The 24,284-nt window shown below is 36.7% G+C and overlaps 1 protein-coding gene across 1 annotated transcript in view; it reads right to left on the bottom strand.

Moving 5' to 3' along the window:
• Window positions 1-23,818, bottom strand: part of LOC150088175 (uncharacterized) — a 32,291-nt gene extending 8,473 nt beyond the window's left edge. Inside the window, exons 1-2 of the mRNA XM_090370057.1 lie at window positions 21,732-23,818; window positions 16,791-16,899 (exon numbers count right to left, since the gene is read on the bottom strand). Of these exons, the coding sequence (XP_090226183.1) occupies window positions 16,791-16,899; window positions 21,732-23,818 (2,196 nt within the window). The remainder of the gene's footprint in view (window positions 1-16,790; window positions 16,900-21,731) is intronic.
• Window positions 23,819-24,284: the final 466 nt, after the last annotated feature.

The raw sequence follows: 24,284 nt of genomic DNA, 5'->3' as shown, positions 1-24,284 counted from the left end.
ACACCGAATTGTTAAATTTCACATGTACAACTAAGAATATGAAAAAAAACTGTCGAAAGAATAAGATTACCATATTGACAGGCTGTTTAACTTTTTGGAAAGAAAAATAAAATATATATCACAAATGTTCATTGTCCCCTGTCCAGCCTTTACACATCGCAATTTTTATGAATTTGGTGTGCATTATACACAATATTCTGCAAAAGGTTACATTAACGATTCGACAGCTAAAGCTTATCGATAAACAATAAAATCGTTGTGCTATCAAAACCGTATCGTTACCATGAAAAAATAATTTCTACTCTATTATTAGTTGAAAAAAAAAAACTAAAAACAAATGCATGCTGTTCAATTACGATAAATCTAAAATTCAATCTAAAACAATGAATCATAAAGATCTTGTATTTATAAAAATATCAGCAAAAATTTCAAAATCAGCAAATTTAATTTCTTATTAGAAGGTTCTCGAAGGTATCAAAAATGCACTAGTCACACCTTTACACGTCCCATTTTTCGTATGAATTTGGTGGACATTATACATAATATCCTATAGATTAACAATTTGACCGTTAAAGAATGCGGAATTTGTAATAAAAACTTATCGATAAACAATAACATCGTTGTGATTTCAAAACCACCTTGTTTACCATGGATAAATAGCAATAGAAAACACATTCACCTTATTTCTATTGTTAACAACAACAAAAAAAAAAAATGAATTTTTATTAAACAGGTAAACTAAAGATAAAAAATTCAAATATTATAAATAATACTTACAGCATTGGATTCCATATCACCAATTACAACTGACAGCAACCAAATAACAGCAAAAATCATGAAACGCAACAAGAAAAAGTGATCGTCCTCTCCACGAACCATCGGATTTATATTGAGCTTGTAATCACGTGATACAAAACTGACATTCCTGAAAGAGCCATTTCCAAGAAAGCCACATCTACAAAAAGATTTCAGATAAAGACAATTGGAATGGAAAATTATTTTATAAAAGAAACTATTTGATGGAAAAATTTTGTTGAACAGCGTAACACACATCCCCGAATAGCGTAAAAACTCAAACAAATACAGCCAAACCTCGGAAAATCTAAGAAAAATTATGTAAAAAAATCTTAATAAAATGTTTTTCAACATTTATTTAAGATTGAGACCCCCACCGTAATCCACACAAGAGGATTACGGTGTCCCAGCAGATTAAAGCCTCATGATTCAAAAATATATAGAGCGTCATCACCAACTCAAAGGGATTAATAATGATTATAACGTTCTTGGGTTTTTTTCTCAGAATTCCAATAAGCTTACACATTAACATGAAAAAACAACGGAAACTGTGTACAAGTAATTAATGGACCCTTTAAAATTAGACAAAATGATCAGAAAGAGAGAAAATAATCGGCTTTTAAATACAGCCAAACCTCGGAAAATCTAAGAAAAAGTATGTAAAAATTCTTAATAAAATGTTTTTTCAACATTTATTTAAGATTGAGACCCCCCACCCACACAAGAGGATTACGGTGTCCCAGCAGATTAACGCCTCATGATTCGAAAATATATAGAGCGTCATCACCAACTCATGGGGATTAATAATGATTATAACGTTCTTGGGTTTTTTTTCTCAGAATTCCAATAAGCTTACACATTAACATGAAAAAACAACGGAAACTGTGTACAAGTAATTAATGGATCCTTTAAAATTAGAGAAAATGATCAGAAAGAGAGAAAATAATCGGCGTTTTCTTCCATGTACCCAAGGAATGTGTTTGTGAGATTTTTAATTAAAATTTGCTTACACATCACAACATTTTTGTTGTGATGTGTAAACGAGCAAACGAGCTATTTTATTTTATTTAATAAAAAAGCTATTTTGTGGTCCCACAGTGATCAGGGTTAAATGAAAAAGGAGCATTGTTAGTGGGTGTAATTTTCCCGTTTTAAGTTTGTTCCTTATGCACCCCATCTTTGACTTAGGTTGGTGTTGTTCGGTCTTAGCGTGTGTAAAATAGCCGGTGATCTGCAGCTGTTTTTTTTTATTTTTCAGGTTTATTTTGGTTCAGCGTGAATGTGAAAATAGCATACACAGTGTGTGTGTGTTAGCCTAATTGCCTTCGGCAGAAATCGGCTAATTTCAGTCGAAATAATGAAATTAAATGTGTGACGATTCAAATGTATACGCTTCCAGTTAAAATTATCTTAAATTTTCATGCGTTTGCTTCGAATTTTTCCTTTTTCAAATATAAATAAGGGGTTACATTGGTAAATGACGAATTATGTAATAAACACGGTATCTGCTGATACATCAATAAGGATGATTGTAACGGGGGGTGATTATTACAATGGTTTCGGAACTCTTGTTTGCTTTGAGATTCAAAATTACTTATGTTTCTGGAAAATTGTGGTGAGTTTTCCTATTGTAACACACTGCTGGTTTTTCTTATTGTAACACGCACTTTAAATATGGTAGTTTAGAATTGTTTGAACACATGTATGGTGTTTTGCCCTCATCTTGTATGTTGTTTTTTGTCTAGCTTTGTTAAATCAAGATTTTTGTCTCAAATTACTTTTGCTCATCTTTTGTATGAGTGTGTGCATATGAAAATCCATCAGTTGTTATACCGATAGATTCATAAGTATAGTTTCTGTTGTCATTGTTAATTTTACAGTGTGGTGTGTGTATTTTCATGTTTCTGCTGCAACAACAGGTCCAAAAATTGTTAACATTTCAACTGTTCAGAGTACTTTGAAAGTCTTTTTTATTATTAAAAATATAATCTTTTTACTGTTTTGCTAGGTAAAAACCAGCAAAGTTATTTGTCTATATGTCGCACACATGCAAATTTTCAAATTTTGATTGTAAATAAGACAAAAAACGCTTTTTTATTTGAAAAAAAACCCTATTATTTTTCACTAATTCTAATATGTTCCCTTGATTCCAAATGTGTAATTTCTGAAATTTTGAGTGATGATGGAATTCCTGGAAACACAAAAGATCTAAAATTGATTATTTCAATGATAACGGTTAATATTTTTTTAACCTTAGGCGTGTCTTAACACCATAATCGTTTTGAGGGGGGTTGTTAAGAACCTGTGAAGTTGTGGCTGGGGTCTGAGGGTTGAATAAATGTTGAAGCTGTATTATTTAAGATATTTTTACTTAATTTTCTTATATTTCTGTCTCTTGACAATGTTTTGTGTGTTTCCACCCTGATTTTTACTGTGATGAATGAATTTCATGTTTTGACAGCACAAAAATGTTGTGATGTGTAAGCAAATTTTAATTAAAAATCTCACAAACCTTGGGTACATGGAAGAAAACGCCGATTATTTTCTCTCTTTCTGATCATTTTCTCTAATTTTAAAGGATCCATTAATTACTTGTACACAGTTTCCGTTGTTTTTTCATGTTAATGTGTAAGCTTATTGGAATTCTGAGAAAAAAAACCCAAGAACGTTATAATCATTATTAATCCCCATGAGTTGGTGATGACGCTCTATATATTTTCGAATCATGAGGCGTTAATCTGCTGGGACACCGTAATCCTCTTGTGTGGGTGGGGGGTCTCAATCTTAAATAAATGTTGAAAAACATTTTATTAAGAATTTTTACATACTTTTTCTTAGATTTTCCGAGGTTTGGCTGTATTTAAAAGCCGATTATTTTCTCTCTTTCTGATCATTTTGTCTAATTTTAAAGGGTCCATTAATTACTTGTACACAGTTTCCGTTGTTTTTTCATGTTAATGTGTAAGCTTATTGGAATTCTGAGAAAAAACCCAAGAACGTTATAATCATTATTAATCCCTTTGAGTTGGTGATGACGCTCTATATATTTTTGAATCATGAGGCTTTAATCTGCTGGGACACCGTAATCCTCTTGTGTGGATTACGGTGGGGGTCTCAATCTTAAATAAATGTTGAAAAACATTTTATTAAGATTTTTTTACATAATTTTTCTTAGATTTTCCGAGGTTTGGCTGTATTTGTTTGAGTTTTACGCTATTCGGGGATGTGTGTTACGCTGTTCAACAAAATTTTTCCATCAAATAGTTTCTTTTATAAAATAATTTTCCATTCCAATTGTCTTTATCTGAAATCTTTTTGTAGATGTGGCTTTCTTGGAAATGGCTCTTTCAGGAATGTCAGTTTTGTATCACGTGATTACAAGCTCAATATAAATCCGATGGTTCGTGGAGAGACGATCACTTTTTCTTGTTGCGTTTCATGATTTTTGCTGTTATTTGGTTGCTGTCAGTTGTAATTGGTGATATGGAATCCAATGCTGTAAGTATTATTTATAATATTTGAATTTTTATCTTTAGTTTACCTGTTTAATAAAAATTCATTTTTTTTTTGTTGTTGTTAACAATAGAAATAAGGTGAATGTGTTTTCTATTGCTATTTATCCATGGTAACAAGGTGGTTTTGAAATCACAACGATGTTATTGTTTATCGATAAGTTTTTATTACAAATTCCGCATTCTTTAACGGTCAAATTGTTAATCTATAGGATATTATGTATAATGTCCACCAAATTCATACGAAAAATGGGACGTGTAAAGGTGTGACTAGTGCATTTTTGATACCTTCGAGAACCTTCTAATAAGAAATTAAATTTGCTGATTTTGAAATTTTTGCTGATATTTTTATAAATACAAGATCTTTATGATTCATTGTTTTAGATTGAATTTTAGATTTATCGTAATTGAACAGCATGCATTTGTTTTTAGTTTTTTTTTTTTACTAATAATAGAGTAGAAATTATTTTTTCATGGTAACGATACGGTTTTGATAGCACAACGATTTTATTGTTTATCGATAAGCTTTAGCTGTCGAATCGTTAATGTAACCTTTTGCAGAATATTGTGTATAATGCACACCAAATTCATAAAAATTGCGATGTGTAAAGGCTGGACAGGGACAATGAACATTTGTGATATATATTTTATTTTTCTTTCCAAAAAGTTAAACAGCCTGTCAATATGGTAATCTTATTCTTTCGACAGTTTTTTTCATATTCTTAGTTGTACATGTGAAATTTAACAATTCGGTGTCGTTATCTTTTAGGTTATATTTGTAATAAATTACTGAAAAAATCTACAATTGTTTTAATAACCACTCTCTTTCTTTTAAGGTAATTGAACGTGTTGTTGTCGATGATGTTTCAAAGATCTGTATGATTATCGACATGGACGATTTTATGTTGAAATGTGGGACTACATCGACGTCAACTGACCACAAACAGTTCCAGGAAATGGGTCAAAAATCAGCAGTCATCGATTTCCAGATGTTTCTAAATTCTGATGGAAATTATTTTATAAAGGAAGTTGCGTTTTCTGACGGTGAAAATTTATTTAGTAATGTAATGTACCCGCCATGTGGGTGGAATGAATTACCAGAGAGATGAAACGAGCACAGATCAAAAACCCTTTTTAAACCAAATATCACACTAGTTTTCAGCCAATCAAAAAACAGATGCGTACAAACATGTTCAATCGTGATTAAAATCCTTTGCATGGCCTAACAAGTCTTATGATATCATAATCCTTTTGGGGTAATTCTTCGAATTCAAAGAGAAAGGTTTTGTTCACCGTGCACCGTATAACAAGTCTTATGACGTCATAGTCCTTTGGGGGGCAACACAATTCCTAATTAAATAGTTTATTTTTTACATTATTTTAATTTGTTTTGTAGCCAATAAAAAAATAATTGCACGTTTATATGAGCGCAAAAATAAGTATTGTAATCAAATAAACAAGGGGTCGTTTCAAGCTGAATTTCCTTTCTTTGTGGACAGCCGATTTTTTCTAAATTAATTACAGATGCATTGGTATATTTTGACAAAATGTGTTTCTTTTCTTCTCCTTTCACATAAATTATACTACACTTTGAAGTGACCATATCCAACCACATCCTTAAATCTTTTTGTTGAATGAAACCCGAATTCCATGGTAATTGATGACAGTTTTTAAAAATCCAAATATTTTGTCTCTTAATTGTGTTTGGTAATTCATTCCACCCACATGGCGGGTACATTACATTACTAAATAAATTTTCACCGTCAGAAAACGCAACTTCCTTTATAAAATAATTTCCATCAGAATTTAGAAACATCTGGAAATCGATGACTGCTGATTTTTGACCCATTTCCAGGAACTGTCTGTGCTCGTTTCATCTCTCTCTCCAGCAATGGCGTCTAAGTTTTGCTATTACAGTTTCTATCGCTCTGTCTTCAAAATGGCTTGTCCGGGTTGGATTTGTAAATTTTAAACCCTGTGTTCAGGTGGAGCCCGATTCTCAAGTAATTGTTATTAAGTGTGAAGAATGGATGCTGTTTCTAAAGAAACTTCCGGAATTTACAAAATATTTGAACCAAAAAGAAGACGCCGAATGCAGAATAAGTGAAAATCTGGCAACAGTGTGTGGGAACGGTTTTTTTAACTATTCGTTGTATAGATAACAACGATATTCACGATGTTAAACTCGATGATTTAGAGGTGGAAACTTTATCAATTAAAACCATATCCATTCAAAAACGACTACAGCTTTTACAGGAGGAAGCGGCTATCTTCAAACTTATGGGTGATATCATAGTTTCACGTTTATATCAAACTCGTGAAGTGTTCCTAAAAAGGAAACTCTTCCAAACCAATACTTTCTTGAAAGGCGCCGAGGATGAAAATTTTCATCGATATTTATGAATTATATTTAAAGACTGTATATCCTTATGATGTTGTTCGTGAATTCGATGGGAAAGAGAAAGGTAAAGGACTCTTCTCACAATTCGATTCTTATCAAATATTCAATGCTGTAAATTCAATGTTATCTGAACTGAGATCCATGTTGTTAGATCAAGCACGTGCTCATTTTTATTATTAGTTTCCCGTGTGCATATTGAAGAGTGAGCTGTGTCAAGATTTTATCAGAATAATGATTCCTTTGTAAATAATTTTGTTAACAGTGTTCAATAAAAGACTTCGTTCATTATAATTCTGTGTCTTCATCAAAAGTTATATTTAAAAGCACTTTCAACTGGCAAAATACTATTGATTTCTTCATGAATACTTTAATTATGTTCAAATAATACCATTGATTTGTTCATGAATACTTTAATTTATTGCCTAAAAATAACATGTTGGTTATGAGTACTTAAAAATACCATTGGTTAAAAATATTGTTCATGAATACTTTAATTATATTCAAATAACACCTTTTATTTGCTCATGAATACTTAAAAAATACCATTGATTTGCTCATGAATACTTAAAAAATACCATTGATTTGCTCATGAATACTTAAAAAATACCACTGATTTGCTCATGAATACTTAAAAAATACCATTGATTTGCTCATGAATACTTTAAAAAATACCATAGGTTAAACTACTTTAATTATGTTCAAATAATACCACTGATTTGTTCATGAATACTTTAATTTATTGCCTAAAATTAACACGTTTAAAATATTGGTCATGAATGCTTAAAATAATACCATTGATTTGTTCATGAATAGCACTAATTTATTGCCTAAAAATAACGTTTAAAATAGTCTTCTCATTTAAAATTCTTTTAAAAATATACCAACCAGCAGTAAAATTAAAAAAACCCTCTCTTTGAATTCCAAGAATTACCTCAAAGGACTATGACGTCATAAGACATGTTACACTATGCATGTTTTAACAGTGTGCGACGGTGCCGCCGCCTATCGGCGGGGGTGAGAAGGGGGAGGGTGGAAAACTGCCCATGGTAAGCTAGGTTAAAAGGGTTTCTATGGAAGCGCCACCTGGCGGCGTATGTAGGGAGCGGGAGGGTGGAAGACCACCCGCTGACAAAATCGGTTCAAAATGTTTCGGGGGTAGGGGAGGGGGGAAGGTCGCCAGACCATCCGCTGAAAATTGTTCAAAGTGTTTCGATGGCAGCGCCACCTAGTGGCGAGGGGTAGGTCGACGGACCACCCGCTGACAAAATTGGTTCAAAGTGTTTCGGGGGTAGGGGAGGGAGGGAGGGGGGAAGCAGACCGCGAGCTCGGAGAGGGGAGGGGTGGGGGAAGGGGGATTGACAGACCGCCCCCCCCATGGTCAGTTTGGTTCAAAGTGCCTTCCCTCCTACTATCATGCTTAGGACTGGGGATGTTGAAACTAACTGAATGTCTTGCACATGAGAGAAAGAAGTGGAAGGTGTGTTGCGATACTGTCCAGGAGCATTATGTCAAAAAAAGGTCCGTAGAATTACTGAAGCTCCTTGATCTTTTTACGAGAAATTCTTAATGTTCCAAACTAAAATAGGATTCTAAAATAGAAAAAAGTATGCAGTAAAAAATATAATAATAAATAAATAAAATAAAGCATATGTACCCTGTACGCCCGAAGGATGTTTTATGTGACAACATCCTTGGCTTGGATGATGTTAGCGAAATCCATTTGTAGAATAGTATGATTGCAACAATACAAATATTTGATCACAACATTTGAATTTCCGTTACATTCCATTGTTAGGTGTCAACCAATTCTACTAACTTAAACAACCTCGTGGTCACTGGTGGCACCGCTCCTGCCTCGACATGGCTGGACCCGTAACCTGGAGGATAAACCAACCCTAAGGGCTAAAGGGAGCAGAGATGGAAACAAATGAATTTCTACGTTTAGAGCCAAAGAGCTCTCAACAAACTGACAATCACGATACTGATCGTTTCTTCTCTCTTTCTCGAAGAGAATAAAAACAGACACTGGCAGATAGTTTGTTTGTTATTTGGTTTTTAGGAGCATTAGCAACTAAAGCCATATTGCTCCGAGGATATGCGGTGGTCATTCCCTAACCTTTCCGAATCCTCCGTATTTGGTGGTCACCGGCTAGAACTCCGGTCCAATCAAGAAGCGTGTGCTACGCACTGCTGCTTCTGCCCACCTGGCTACGGAGGCGCCTCGGCAGACAGACAGGAATCACCAGCATTCCTTATAATACATTCTCTGTCAACACAACCTGTAGACAAGCTCTCCCCCGTCATCATTCAGAGATACCTCGAACATGCAGCAGGTTCATCAAAAATGGTGAAACGTCTCCAATCTGAAAATTTACTGATAGAGACCAACAATTCTGGACACTCTGAATTATTATTACGGCTGACATCCTTGAGTGGAATCCCAGTTCAAACCACACGACATATTCAATTCTTCCAAGGGAGTGATCACTGAATGGGATTTATTGAGTGTTCCTGAAGATGAAATAGTTCAGTAACTCAAAGATCAAAAAGTCACTCAGGAAAAAAGGATCATGATCCGAAAAGATGGCAGTTTATTCCTTACTCGGAGTATAATTTTAACTTTCAGTTCTCCAAACCTACTAGCTTCAGTCAAAGCAGAATATTTAAACTATCGCGTTCGACCATATATCCCGAACCCCTTAAGGTGTTTTAAATGCCAGAAATTTGGCCATTCCCAGACAGCATGCCGTGGAGCTGCAACATGTACAAACTGTGGGTGTAAAACTCATACACAAACAGAATGCATGAATGTCCTAATTTCAAGGGTAACCATCCGGCATACTCCAAATATTGTGAACTCTGGAAGTTGAAAAAATTCAAAAATATAAAATTGAAAATAAAGTTTCCTACCAAGAGGCAAGAAAAAAAGTAAAATTAAGTATACCAAAATGCACTTATGCTGCTGCTACTTAGTCACCAATCAGTAGCATGTCTGACAGAAGTGTCCATCCCTCCAGACACATCCATCTCCACCAAAAGTAGTAGACCAATGCAGTAATACACCACTGCCAGTTCCATCTCAGAGACTTCCCAATTATCAAGCAGGGGAGAATTTGCAAAAATCAAATCCAGTTGAGGTGAAGCAATCTCACCTATCAAGCATGGACACAGATGATACCAACAACCAAGAAGACCTGCTTGAAATACATGCAGATGATGATATGGAAGAAAGTATTGAACCAGGATGCCCTTCCTTTTCCCGAAAAGAAAAATCAATTCGGCAGATGTAAACAAGCCAATCACAAAAAGTAGACAGACTCATCTTCCGCTCACAAAACCAAATAATGGAACAAATCATACAATGGAATTGCAGAGATTTTCGCAGCAATATTGATGATATATATGAATTAATTCACTGTTACAATCCTGCTGCCATATGCTTACAAGAAACGAATTTAACAACAAGAATGTCCGTTTCTGTCAAAAATGATACTACCTTCAGACAAAATCGATCTAATACTAACAGCCCCCCATGAGGAGTAGCCGTACTCGTGGACTCACGAGTCCCCTCCAGACGCATTCCAACTGTTTACAAGAAATAGTGGGTTTTATCTTCATGTTATGGAACCAATATGGCTGCCATGACGTCAGCCATGCTGACGTGTTAAGTAACTGCTGAAATAACAATAAGTATATTTCATCACTTATCGTTATTGAAGAGTGAATTGAGTTATTTTGGCTGGTAGAATGGATAGCAAAAACCAAGGAAAAAGAGTGGTAGGAACAAAAGGAGATGCGGAAAGTAGTAGTCCCCCCCCCCCTTTAACACAACGAAATGTTAAATTAAATAAGCAACCTGAAAGCGTAAGGAAAGTTGAGTAAAAATGCTAAAGAAAGGTTATCAAAAATTCCGTCAGTTGTGAGAGGGAAGCAGAGTAGTCAAAATACACTAGTGTTCAAAGAAAGGGCATCACAAATAGAAATATAAACAAAAGATATTTATTAATAGTTAAGGCAAAGCTAAGTAATATTTGACAGGTGCTCTCAAACTATTCCAAAATGAGCATTTGCAACCTTTATACATAATTATGGCTGAAATGTTATAAGAAGCCCTCAGTTTACTTCACTTTATCATTTTAAATGGAAAACAAAATGAAAAGTTCACCTGGTGCGAACTAATGTTTAGTTGAACCGCCTCTGGCCATGATGGCAGCAGCACACCGTCGAGGCATTGACAAGATCAATTTCTGAAGATAATAAACTGATAGTTCGTGGTTCCAAACACGAATTATGGCTTCCTCAAGTTCACGAAGGGTCTTTGGTTTCTTTCTGGAAACTGCAGATTCCACACGATGCCAACAGTTCTCTATAGGATTCAGGTCCGGGCTGTTTCTATGCCAGCTAAGAGTTGTAATGGACCGTTCTTTCAACCATTTTTTCACCTGTAACAAATGTAAACACATTACTGTCGAACCTCTAATGCAGAAATGAAGGCAAAATAACTACAGAAGTGCCTACTTACACTTTTCGCCCGATGACAAGGAACAGAGTCGTCCTGAAAGATACAGTTACTTGGCAGGTTGAAATGGTCTCTAGTGGTTGGCAGAAATTTGCCTTTCAATATAGCTAGGTATTCATTGGCATTTACGGAACCTTTTATAAACTGCAGGTGACCTACTCCGCGATACGAAATGCATCCCCATATCTTATGGCTGCAGTGGCGTAGGAACGCCTTGGCATTGGGACAGATGCCAAGGGCGCTAGTATCAGAGGGGCGCCACTGACAGACTATATCAGTTCCGTGTCAAGCTATTTCGACACCCGAGGCTAGCTGACGAAACGGCACCCCTAGATGTCGCATCAGGGTGAGAGCAGAGGGCGGGGTGAAAATTTATTTTTGCCAAATGCCGTGTTTTCGGAGGACGATTCAAGCCTGCATGCATCCTTAAATCTGAGTACATACTGCATAGCAGCATACATCTATTTGCTGTCGTGAACGCAACTTTCAAGGGACCAATCAGGCGACCGCTTCATCGGTACATTCTCGAATGCACAGCACTTCGCCATTCAAGAACTGTGTACGTTCTGAGATACTGAATAAGTTTGAAGTTATAAATAATGTGTATATAAATGCTGTGCTATATAAACGGATGATCGTGAATATTGTGATTTTTAATTTAGGTGATACAGAAGCCTATAGTAGATATATGCTGTTCTGTAATCATGTCAAAAGGGAGGTTAGGCAGGCAAAGGCAGATTACGAGAAATCTTTGGCAAAATATGCAAAGAGTAACTTATGTAAACTCTAGAAGGAACGGGATGAATCAGATTGGTCCGTGTCATGTCGAGGGTTCAACTGTTGATGATCCTGCTTAGGTAGCTAACAAACTGAATCAGTATTTTGCATCTACATTTACAAATGAGGAGTTATTCTGGGAGGGGAATGCCAGAGGTGTATTAAACCCTGGCAATGAGCTAAATGATTTCTTAATAAATGAGAACCAAATGGAGCAGAAATTGTTGAAGATTAACACAAGAAAGGCACTTAGGGTGGATCGGATCTATCCAGTTATATTGAAGGAGGCAGCAAAGGAAGTAAGCAAACCCTTAGCCATAATTATGACAGGTTCCTTGGGCTCAGGGGAGTTACCCATGGACTGGGGATATGCAAATGTGACCCCAATTCACAAAGGAAGATCAAAGCGTGACACAAGTAATTACAGACCTGATAGTTTAACTTCTATTCCAGGGAAATTAATGGAGGCACTGGTTAAAGGAGCACTGCAGGATCATCTAGACAAGACTTCAGTTATAATTCAGACACATCATGAGTTTGTTAAGGGGAAGTCTTGTCTGACCAACTTGATTGGATGCAAAAAATTATTTTGAGATCATATACTTGGATCTTAGGAAATCTTTTGGTACTGTTGCACATGGAAGACTACTGTACAAATTGGAGCAGTGTGGCATTAAGGGCAAGTTGCTAGAATGGATAAAGGGATGGTTGAGTGGGAGAAGATAGAGTGGTAATCAATGAACAATGCTCTTCGTGGACTAATGTTATTAGTGGAGTCCCCCAAGGTTCAGTGTTGGTTCCATTGTTGTTTTCTGTATTTATTAATGATATTGATGAAGGTATATCAGGCGTAATGTCTGGGTTTGCAGACGATTCAGATATTCACTTCAGCGAAACAACAGATCACCCTTTGTTGGGATACAGGAAAACCACACTCATAAAACTAACAGGGTGCTTACAGTAGAAGATTGACCAGAGCCCATTTGTAGTAGTAGTAGTAGAGGTATGTGATACAAGAAAGCAAGCTTATGTAGCATCAGCCAAAAAAAAAAAAAAACCATTTCACGCATCCATTCTCTCTAAACGTTTGTCGAGTTCCTCCTTGAATTTATTTAAGCTATCAATTTCTATCACATAAATATTCTATAATGTCTTTCTCAATTTGAATTTATGCTCCCTCAGGCTCATAATCTGAACAACAGGAAGATATCAATCAAAGTTTATTGCGACGGCCGACTAACTGGTTACAATAAATTTATTAAAATAAAAATGATATATACATAAGATAAAACAGAAATGAATAAGATAAAAGCGTTAAAATACATAGTAGCTTTCGAAGCGAAGTGCCTCTTCATCAGCTAGTCTGTGAGTGGTGTACTTCAGTATATATTGATGGTTACAATAGCACAAGTCAGCTGGGCATGATCATGTATATATCATTTTTATTTTAATAAATTTATTTAAACCCGTTAGTCGGTCGTCGCAAGAAACTTTGATGATATAATGCAACCCGACGTACAAGGCCTGTTTTCTAATAGGAAAATCTTAATCCCATCAGAATTAAGCCTGTTCAACCCATTCAAGGCCCTATACGCCTCAATCAGATCCCCCCTCGCAAGTGCCTACTCTCCAGAAGCTGCAATTTGTAACACTTGAGCCTTTCCTGGTAAGAGAGAGAACCCCTTCTTTCCCCTCACCGATATTGTTCCCCTTCTCTGTGCTTGCCCCAACAGCTCTACATCCTTCCTAAATTGAGGTCTCCAGACCCGTACGCAGTATTCAAGGTGTGGCCTGACCATTGTCTTATACAAAGGGATAATCACCTCCTTATCCCTGCTCGCAAAATTTTTGTATATCATTGACAAGATCCCATGACCTGCTCTGGCAGCCTGTCTGCACTGTTCAGAAAACTTCATAATTGACTGCATATTTACTCCCAGGTCTTTTTCATTTTCTACCACTCTAAGTATCATACCACACAGTTGGTACGTTTCTCTTTGGCTATTGCTTCCCATATGCAATACTTTGCATTTGTCAATGTTAAACTTCATTTGCCACATCTCAACCCATTTGCCCAAAATTTCTAGATCCTGTTGCAGTAGCACACTGCCATTACTGTCATTAACAACTCTGCCAACCGTTGTATTATCTGCATACTTGGACATTAAGCCTGATATACTTTCATTAATATTATTGAGAAATATACAAAACAACATTGGGCCCAATACCGAACCCTGGGGGGCTCCACTAATAATATTATTCCAAAGAGCAGCGTCCATTGGTTACCATTCTCTGTCGTCTCCCACTCAACCACTCTTTTATCCATTGTAGCAACTTTCCCTTAATACCATACTGCTCCAATTTGTTCCATGTGCAACGGTATCAAAAGCATTCTTGAAATCCAAGTGTATCACATCAAAATTATTTTTTGCCTCCAGCTCCTTTGTGGCCACATCATAGTATCCAATCAAATGTGGGACAACTATTATATTTAGGCCACCCGAATAATGAAATTCATCTGCCGTGCTGTGTCTTGTGTCTGTTAATTGTGTGTGTTCTATGGTCGATTTGTCTGTTTGCTGGGGGGGAAACCTTGCTATCTACACCTGAGACCGACTAACTCAGCCCCGGAGTGAAAAAAGCCCATTAAAGTTCCTCGCGTCATTGACGGGATTCGAATGTGGGACAGGAAGTTGGATAGGTTTTACGGGTACCACTAAGTTGCCGATGGTAATCTTTTAAGCCAAAGAGATTACCATTGTGCTTAGCAACAGCACTGTTGCCTAAATTTCTTGAAGGCGAGAGGGGCGAACAATGCGTACCCAGTTAAGTCTCTCGTAATCCGTTAACCACTTATTCTCATATAGAAAATTTTATTTGTTCTACAAACACTATTTTAAATGTAATTGCGAAGAGAAATTCAAAAGAATTCGCTAAACACAAAAATCTGGTGTAAAGAAGTTCGTTAAACAAAGGTCAGACTGTACTTATTATTATTTATTATGATAATTTAATTTACGCGCCTTTTTAGGATGGTTTTACTAATTATCGTAAAAAGGCGCGTAGCCACGAATTTGCCAAGGGCGCCAAAAACCTAGCTACGCCTCTGTTTGGCTGGTAGGGAATTTCACTGTAGACATCATACAGTCTGGATGGTGGTATTCTTCACCACGTCTGCGGCGAATCGTTTGTCTCCCATCAGAGCCATGCAGATTGAATTTCTTCTCATCCGAGAAAATAACTGATTTCCACTGCTCGGGCTTCCATTTGACATGCTTCTTACACCAAATTAATCGGGCCTTTTTCATTTTTTGTGTGAGGAGGGGCTTCTTCTTAGCACGACGGGCTACAAGTCCATTTTTGAAGAGGCGTCTTCTGACTTTTATTGCACTTGCTACCACTCCTGTATGTTCTTCCCATTCTTTTTTCAGCTCATCGAAGAAGTTTACGGTTTTTAAGGCATAAGCACAAATAACAATAAAAAAATAACAAAAAAAAAAGCAACAATAGCACTCTTTCTTCGTGGCGTCAACTGCACGTAACTAATGATTGCAACTCTTGCAGAGCGTGCTTATATAGCTGAAAGTAACAGCTAATGCAATAGTACGTCATCACCTGCGCGTGCCAATCTTATGTGATGCAATCTGTGAATATTGACATATACTTAGGTTATTCAGACGACAATTACAATTTTAAGGGGTGATGCACTTTCTTTGAACATCAGTGTATATACAAAGTCCTCTGTACAGAGCAATACAGTATGCAGACAAAAGGAAGAAAAGAGGTTAAATAATAGTTACATGGTGGTAAGAGGAACTTTCATTACTTCGCAGAGAGACTAATTATGCAGAAGACAGTATCAATGTTGACTTCCTAGCCAGCAGAGGAAGTATAGCAAAGAACTGTATACAAGAACAAAAAAAAAAAAAAAAAAAAAAGAGTATAATAAAGCGATTATGGAACATAAACAGAATTCTTGGCAAAAAAATTGGTGCAGATTTCGGGAACAAAACCCTGGGGGGTTGCTGTGTAAGACCTCTAGGAATAAAGAAAGGACAGGTGACATAATGTCACAGTGATAGACCTATGTCTAATCCATGGTCACAAACCTCGCAAGAAAATTTGTCGGATCTGCATGAAAACGTATCACGTGTTCATTTAATTTGACAGCTCCTGCGCGTTTTTGATCTGCTGTCAACAACTTGGGACCCATCGTGTTGACACCCTTTTCATAGTGAGAGTCTCTGTTATTATGTGGCATATACGTTCAGATGAGATGCCTAAAGACGCTGGCAAAGTACCCAACTGTACTCAGCCATTTATCAGTCATCTCCAGATCATACACACTGTCAACATCTGGAGTGATGGACGTTGCAGGTCTTCCACAGCGTAGATAATCTTCCAGACTCTCTCTCTCTCTCTCTCGTTTAAATTCTGCTGCCCACTTCTTAACCATGAAATAGGAAGGGGCATCCTCCCCTAATATAACCATATCCTCATGAATTGCCTTTGGCGTTAAGTCTCTTTTTTCCGAAATATTGGATGACTGCACGGTGACTGATTTTTTTTTCCATCTTTCCTCTTCCACACAATTTTGTTGATTCTGAAATAAGTACAGCAATTTTTAAGATTGAACCACTACCCTTTCATACTCAAGCTACGAACTTTTCAAACGCCCTTGTATATCTTTCATATTAAAGTATACACCCTATATTAATATTAATAAAAATTTAGAGTTTATGTAGTTAAGAAGTACTTTTTTTTTTTTTTTAAATGAAACAAATACCTTTATAGGTCGATTTGCAGAGAGGCCTGAAGTTGAAAAATTTTCGTTTGAACTTCCGAATTTTCCTTTTCCTGATGAACTGCTGTTATCTTCTTTCTCCAAATCCAGTCTAATGCAGGAGAGGTAAGTAATTTATATTCTTGCATTTTAGTATCCTCATGTCAGTCTTAACCATTTAATATTTTATACTTCGTTCACATTTTAGCATTGATAAAATACAAGGAATTTTCAATAAATAAGGTAACAATTGTTATGAAAATGGAAGGAATGTTTATTGCAATAAGGGTAGGTGAAATTCTTTGTTTATCCTCATTAATCACCAAACTTGGAAGCATATATCACACGATGACATTTTTGTTGATCTTTGCATGAAAAAATTGATTACCATTTCGTGTTTTGTCATTTTCAAAATGTTTTGCACTCCGGTGTTTTTTCATAGGACCGAAGAGATGGAAATCGTTGGGCCCTAGATCAATTATGTGTACAGAGGGGAGGGGGGGGCGCTGCAAGATATAATACCACGGGCAGCTTCATGGCAGCCATTCGAAGCCGCTCACAAGAAAAAAAATTATATGAGAGGGCCCAGCAACATTTGTCTCGTTATCATATTGGAAATAATCCTTTCTCACACTCTACTGTCATAAGAAATTTAACTGGTTTGCACCATGTACAAAGGGTACTAGGAAAGTTTTGCAATATGACGCAACAATGAATCACAGGAAGCTGCTTGTTGCTGCATGTTGAGACATGTTCATACGTACATAGTAGCCGCCGCGCTAAGTCGATGGGCTCAGTTATTCATTAGTAGTGAGAGCGTAAAGTGCTTGCAATGGCATCGTGGTCACGAAATGAGATAAGGACAGTTTTGCGGTATAATTTCGTGCGTGGTTTAACCATAGACCAGTGCTTAGAAGAAATGACTCTTGCACTAGATGATGATTGTCCACATCGTACAACGATATTCAGGTGGTATAGAGAATGCCAAAGGGGAAATTTCACTCTGGAGGATTCTGAGAGGCTGGGAAGGCCACGAACGCCAGTTACGGAGGAAAACGTTACTGCTGTGAGGAAAATGCTTGACGAAAACAGGCGAGTGACCTACCAACAGATAGAGGATACTTTGGGCCTAAATGCACCAGCAATTCGTTCGATTCTGCAAGATCATTTGCACGTGAAGAAACTTTGTTCTCTCTGGGTGCCGCATCAACTGACTGAAGAGCAGATGACACGACGTGTGACTTGGTGCCGGGAGATGTTAAAAAAGTTTGATAAGGGATAATCTCGGTATGTGAACAACATCGTGACAGGTGACGAGACTTGGCTGTACTATTACGATCTGCCGACCAAGGCTCAAAACAAAGTTTGGGTCTTTGATGATGACGACACACCCGTAATTGTCAGAAAATCCCGATCTGTAAAGAAGAAAATGATAGCTGTATTTTTCAAATCGAGTGGAATTGTGGAACGTGTCGTTTTCGACACGCAGAAGACAGTCACAGCTAAGTGGTATACTGAACAATGCCTGCCTAAAGTCATTGGATCTATGAAGAACCTGCGGCCAAAGTCAAGAATGGACACCTGGTACCTCCATCACGAAAATGCTGCAGCTCACCGCGCCAAAGCCTGCACCGAATATTTGACCACGACAGGACTGAAACTTCTCGAGCACCCTCCCTACAGTCCAGACCTTGCTTCCTGCGACTTTGCACTGTTCCCGCATGTGAAAATGAAGCTAAAAGGGAGGCGATTTTCCAGTGATGAGGACCTTCTACGGGCTTGGGACAACGAGTGTGCTTTACTCCCTAGTGAAACTTGGCAGAACTGGTTTAAAGATTGGTTTCGGAGGATGGAGAGGTGCATTGAATGTAGAGGAAATTACTTTGAAAAAATTAAATAAACAAAGCTGTATTGCAAAACTTTCCTAGTACCCTTTGTAAACCAGAGTTCAATGATATAAAAAGTGGCGCAAATAAAATAATATTCTGGACCATGCAATTTTTAAATCATCCATGTTTTTGGACTGCAGAAGGAGACCATATATTCCGAATATTACCATCTCATACTACGCTATTTGTAGGAAAATATTCGACGAGTAACTCTGAGATTTCCGTTTTCACTGTGATGCAGTCTAGTTCAAAGTGCTAAGCTCCTGACCGTTCAGAAAAGGCTAGGTTTTTTACTTGGCCTTTGATGCGCATGTCGTACTGTTTCAACCCCAACACTTCAAATCCTTTCTGGTTTTATGCCTATGGATCTCCAACTCATTTAACTTGAGGATAACCTAAGGATGAAAAACAAGGGTGTCTCAATCTTCTCTTGGCCAGGTGGTCATCTCGCTGGTTATTATCTGATAGAGAACTTACTACTAAACATTTTATCCCTGATGTTTCATTTGCAAATAGGACTAACCTTAAATGGTACACTCCCAGTATGTATACAACTTTTCTCTTTAAGGTCATGGCTCTTTTAATGCCAAATTGGATTCGTGTATGTGACATGTGTGTGTATAGGTAGGGTGGCTCCTAGAACGTCCGTTCAAATCCACCTCGTTTCTTTGTACGTTGAACAGACTCTGCAAAACAGGCCAGCGTGTAATATAGTGCAATGTTCGTGTAGTTTAATGCATGTTATGTTGTTGTGTTATGCTGACCTCTTGGCTACCCAGAAGCAGCTATCACCAGGAAGGCTGCTTCTAGATACTCGTCCACACCACGGGAAGGTGGGCCAGTTCCAGTAGATGGGACGCATAAGGTCTCAGGTTATGAGACAACAACACCTAAAAAAAAAAAAAAAAAAAAAAAAAAAAACCTCTGGGGGCCCAATCCAGAGCTTAAAAAAAAAAAAAAAAAATATATATATATATATATATATATATATTGGATTCGTGTAATCTTTCTCCTTCAGCTCTTTGTCACTGTGGCCACAAGGCCACATTGACAAAGAGCTGAAGGAGAAAGATTACATGAGACATCTCGCGATGTCGCATGTCCTATTTCAATGTCAAACTTATAATACTTTCAGGGAACAGCTTTTTCCCGTTACTAGCGTTGTCCTTCCAGGTTCTGAATCCAAATTTTTCTCTTCTGCTGATATATTTCAGGCCTTTCAAAATTATGCAAATAATGTCTTTCTTAAAACTGAATCTTTTACCTGTTAGCATAACAATCTCCAACATTGTGGTTTCTTTCCTTGGCAATTCTTTAATTTTTATTTAATTTTATTCTACTTTATTGTTTATTATTAGCTATATTTTGTAATTTACAATAATATACCTATGTAAATCGGAGTAGGCGCCATTACAAAATTTTTAGTGCGAACCTTCTGGAACACTTTCGCGAACAACCGTTTGGGAAGCCCTGTTCTACAGCAATACAGTACTTCCAATTTTTTTTTTTTTTTTTTTCCCCCTTTCGCGGCAGTCATCACCCAATCTTCTTGCAACACACCTGCTTCTCCCTGCTCTTCTTCCTGGTACGTATTCAGTGCTGATCCTTATATTTGTTCAACTTTTTAAAAGCAAGCTAAATGATATTTCTATGAATACAAAACTTATTTGAGCATTTATTTATTTTAAGCAGTAATTACAAAAAATTTAAAATTTTAATATTCCAAGAATGTGATACGAATGTTAAGTAACGATATGGGAGACCTTGACTGATGGGGCACAACATAGTTTTTCACTTCTGGGCCTTACAGTAGATAGACAGACAGAGATATTTCTTATCTTTCAATTTTGTACAACTTTCAGCTTAAGGTTTTAGTTTCAGCTTATATACTGTACAGTATGAAACAGACGTTAGAACAACTTTAAAAAATATATTGGAAAGGTAGTGGCCTCTAAAAATACATCCCTGCACCAGCCTTCATGGTGCATACCAATAATTTATTTGAATTATATTGAACGGTGCGTTGTATTGAGTTATGTCGATCGTGGTCGATGAGTCGGAGCCATACATCGATGGTAGTGCAGAATGTTTTAAAATTTTGAGGTACACCTTGAGTTATTTTTTTCACGGCACACTGGTTCGGAATGTTTGATCTAGAGAGAAAAAAAAAAAAGCGTTGCACTTGTGACCTTGCGATCTAAACAGTATGTAGGATGTGCAAAGAAAACTACTGGGTTAAGTAGCCGAGTGGTTAGCGCAAGGGTGCTAAGTACACGTGCCTTGAGTGACCGGGATTCAAGCCTGACTGCTAAATACAGTGCTGTTTCTTGTATTCTGTCTATCTTGTGAACTCCTCTGACCATTTAGTCATCCCGGAGTATAAACAGAAAATTTATTTTATTTTTAGTCCTTCCTTATATACAGTCATCTCGGTATATATGGTTGTCTCAAAGAATCAAGTGAATTAAATGAATATAAGGTGAACAAACTGAAAAGAGTTAAAGTAGTGACATTAACATTTCAGAATACTAGCATATATTTGTCCTCAATTAATTATAATATCAATCATACAGTATATTGTGTTACGAAAAAGTTCTACAGTATGAACCAAAAGTCTGGAAAACTTTAAAAAAGAGTTTATGTGATGTACAAATATATAAGCAATAGAAGCCAAAATGATGGATATAGTAATATATCCATTTCGAAGAAAATTTAAGAAACGTTTTAAGTCCAAGACCAGTATTGGCGAGTCTGCGAGACTTTTAGTTCACCTCTACTGGATATGAAAATGACTATCTTCATATCTTTTTGAAAAATGTAACACCACCGTGAATTGGTAAGACCCATCATATTTTAAACTACTTCTATACATGCTCCGGTTTAAATAAGAAGTGCTAATACATACAGAATAGGGTAACTATTGAGTTCGCATGGAGCATTGTAATTCGCCGAGAGTAAACTTGACAATGTCGCTTACCAATCACGTTCATGTTGCATTTGTTTAAGACTATTTCAAGTTGCAGTGAACAAAAAACAAAAATCAGTCAAATCTTACCCCTTTGGCGACTTCGCATACCTTCTGCTCCACGCAAGCACCTCATCTAACCTCCTCTCTCCTGCACACAGCTTGATTTTGATGGTTCTTTCTCTTGATTCTCTTTTTAAGGGTGTACGCATATGTACAGCATTCTCAGTGCTGTTCCAGTAGTTTAAATACGAATTTCTTTTATTCCATTTTCTTTTGGACTTTACGGATTCGTTGGCAGGATATCCCTGGTTTTTAATTCCTCTGAAGCCTTCTTTTTCAACAATGTTTGTTTCATTTTCTGGGCGTCTATGTTCATTAGAAAAATAGTTATGGTTCAGTACGTTATCAATAAATCCATTCACTTTATGAGTTCTTCTACACATCTTTAATAATGGGACTGTCGTTTCCATCGTGTGGCAAGTTTCATACCTCGATTTTGTGTCTTTGTGAGGATGGATTCCTTCTTTATAATCTCCTGTTAATATCATGGCATCGTGTTTACTGTCCATCACTCTTTCATATTGTTTACTATTTGTCCCCTGAAGTCTCCACCAACACTCATTATCTGGAATTACCTTACCGGAATTTATTTCACAGCATCCTTCATTTCTTATTTGATAAGGAGCTTTATCGCACAAGCTTCTTAAAGTGGTTTCAACGACACGACGGCGAACTGCTACTAAATGTTCCAGGTAATCCTTAGGCTTATACTCTTGACTGCTGCCTTTTTTTTGTGGAATAGATAGTGAAGGTATTTTTAGCTGATATGTATGTCCAGCTGGCTCTTCATCCTGTTTGTGTGTGTTTGGTACAGCAGCCTCCTTGCCCAGATCATTATGAGCAGAACAGTATTTTGAATGTAGGCCATTCGTTAAGGGTTGTTTAAATCCGTGATAATGTTTGTTATGCATGTAAGGAAATGTCAGCCATTTTTTCTTGTCAGAATTTTTACTTGCAGCACTTTCTGCCCTCCAACATCTACAGATTTGATCATCTGGAAGACTGCGAAAAAAATCCTTATTGAAATGTAGCTGCAAGTTAGTTTGATTGGAGAAAATCCCATTAGGTCTCTCTGAGCTATTGTATGTCTCTCCTAGTATATTAGACACTGCAGCATTATGAAAAGATAATCCTCCAACATCAAACTGGTCTTTAAAAGTCTTTTCTCTCACCAGGCGAAGGAGTCGAAGGCTTTCTGACATAACATTTGTCAGGTATTTCAAGAAACTGGGCAAACTGTCGTTTGTTACATCGGGAGGTGATTCTTTCTTCCTAAGCGGATATAAAAACAGAGTTTGTGTCTGTTGGTTTTGCACTCCTGATTCATAAGAGTTTGTTGATGCGTCTCCACCGGAATGATTAATATCTAAAATAGACGTTCCGTGTTTTGCATCCTTGAACTTTGGATTAGTTCGATTACAAGGATCAGCTTCATCCTCATCCATTTTTAGTTCAGAAATCTTGTCAGTGGCATCAATTTCTTTTTTATTAAATGCTGTACTTGCCTCGGATAATGTGAAGGGTGCCTCATTTTGTATGAGTTCAAGTGAATCAGACTTCGATTTATTACGTTCCATAAGGACAGGAAATTTTTGAAAAGTATTCGTGCAAAAGCAACGATTGCTCTCCTCCGACGATTCAGATGGAATCACGTAGGAACTCAAGTGGCATAAGAGTCCATCAGTAACAACGGAATCCAAAGACAAAGTTCGAGGACTAAGACAAGATATATTAAGGCTTTGCTGATCAGACAGTCTCTCTAAGCTGTCTTCGGATAAAGATGTTAGCGAAGTGGACAGAAGGCTTCCACGGCGAGGTGTTTGTCTGCTGTTTGCACGCGATGTCTGTGCTATGTTCACGCCCGTAGAAGGTCCTATAAAAACGTAAGTTATACTATCAGAAGAGGAAGAAAAATTGCTCGAGCATTCGAAAGTATTATTACTTATTTTAGGACACACTGAACTTTCCATACTGAAATACTGAGGGGACGGGCTTTTTTCTTTTTTAGAACAGTCTTTATCCAGTGAACTAGTTTCACACGTTAGAGCACTTACTACAACAGTTTTGCATGGATTTCTTATAATACTTTCTTCCATAATGTTATTTGCTTCCATTTAGGCACGGAAACATAAGCGTTAATAGTTTACTGGTGCGATTTATAAAACAGCATTACTCAAATAAGAATCTGAAAAATGTTTCCTTTTTTTTTTTTTCTGCAAAGAAAATTTTATGGTATTCTTGATGGCATTGTTGATATTCATATCTCGAGAACCTGTAAAATATAAACAAAATTACCGTCGAGGATTTTATTCATTTCGTGCAGTGTTTAATATAAAACATTTTCTTCAAAGAAAAGTAAAATTTTTCATACAGTTGTACATGCTGAATATAAGCAAAATGTTAAAAATCGTTCGATAAATTTCTCTTGGTGACAATAATAAAGATTTTGGTAATATCAAATCCCATCAGTTTTTTTTAATGCTCATATCAATTTATATTTATACAACACTAGCTGGGTTAACCGTTCTTTACCCGCCTTTCTTAAACATTAAATACACTGAGTGTCCAGTTTATCGGGTA

Source organism: Mastigoproctus giganteus, chromosome 3 (assembly GCF_048544385.1).
Source record: "Mastigoproctus giganteus isolate SK-2022 chromosome 3, ASM4854438v1, whole genome shotgun sequence".
Taxonomy (NCBI): domain Eukaryota; kingdom Metazoa; phylum Arthropoda; class Arachnida; order Uropygi; family Thelyphonidae; genus Mastigoproctus; species Mastigoproctus giganteus.
Note: the sequence above shows the minus strand (reverse complement) of the source record. Positions and strands in the feature narration are given on the sequence as shown.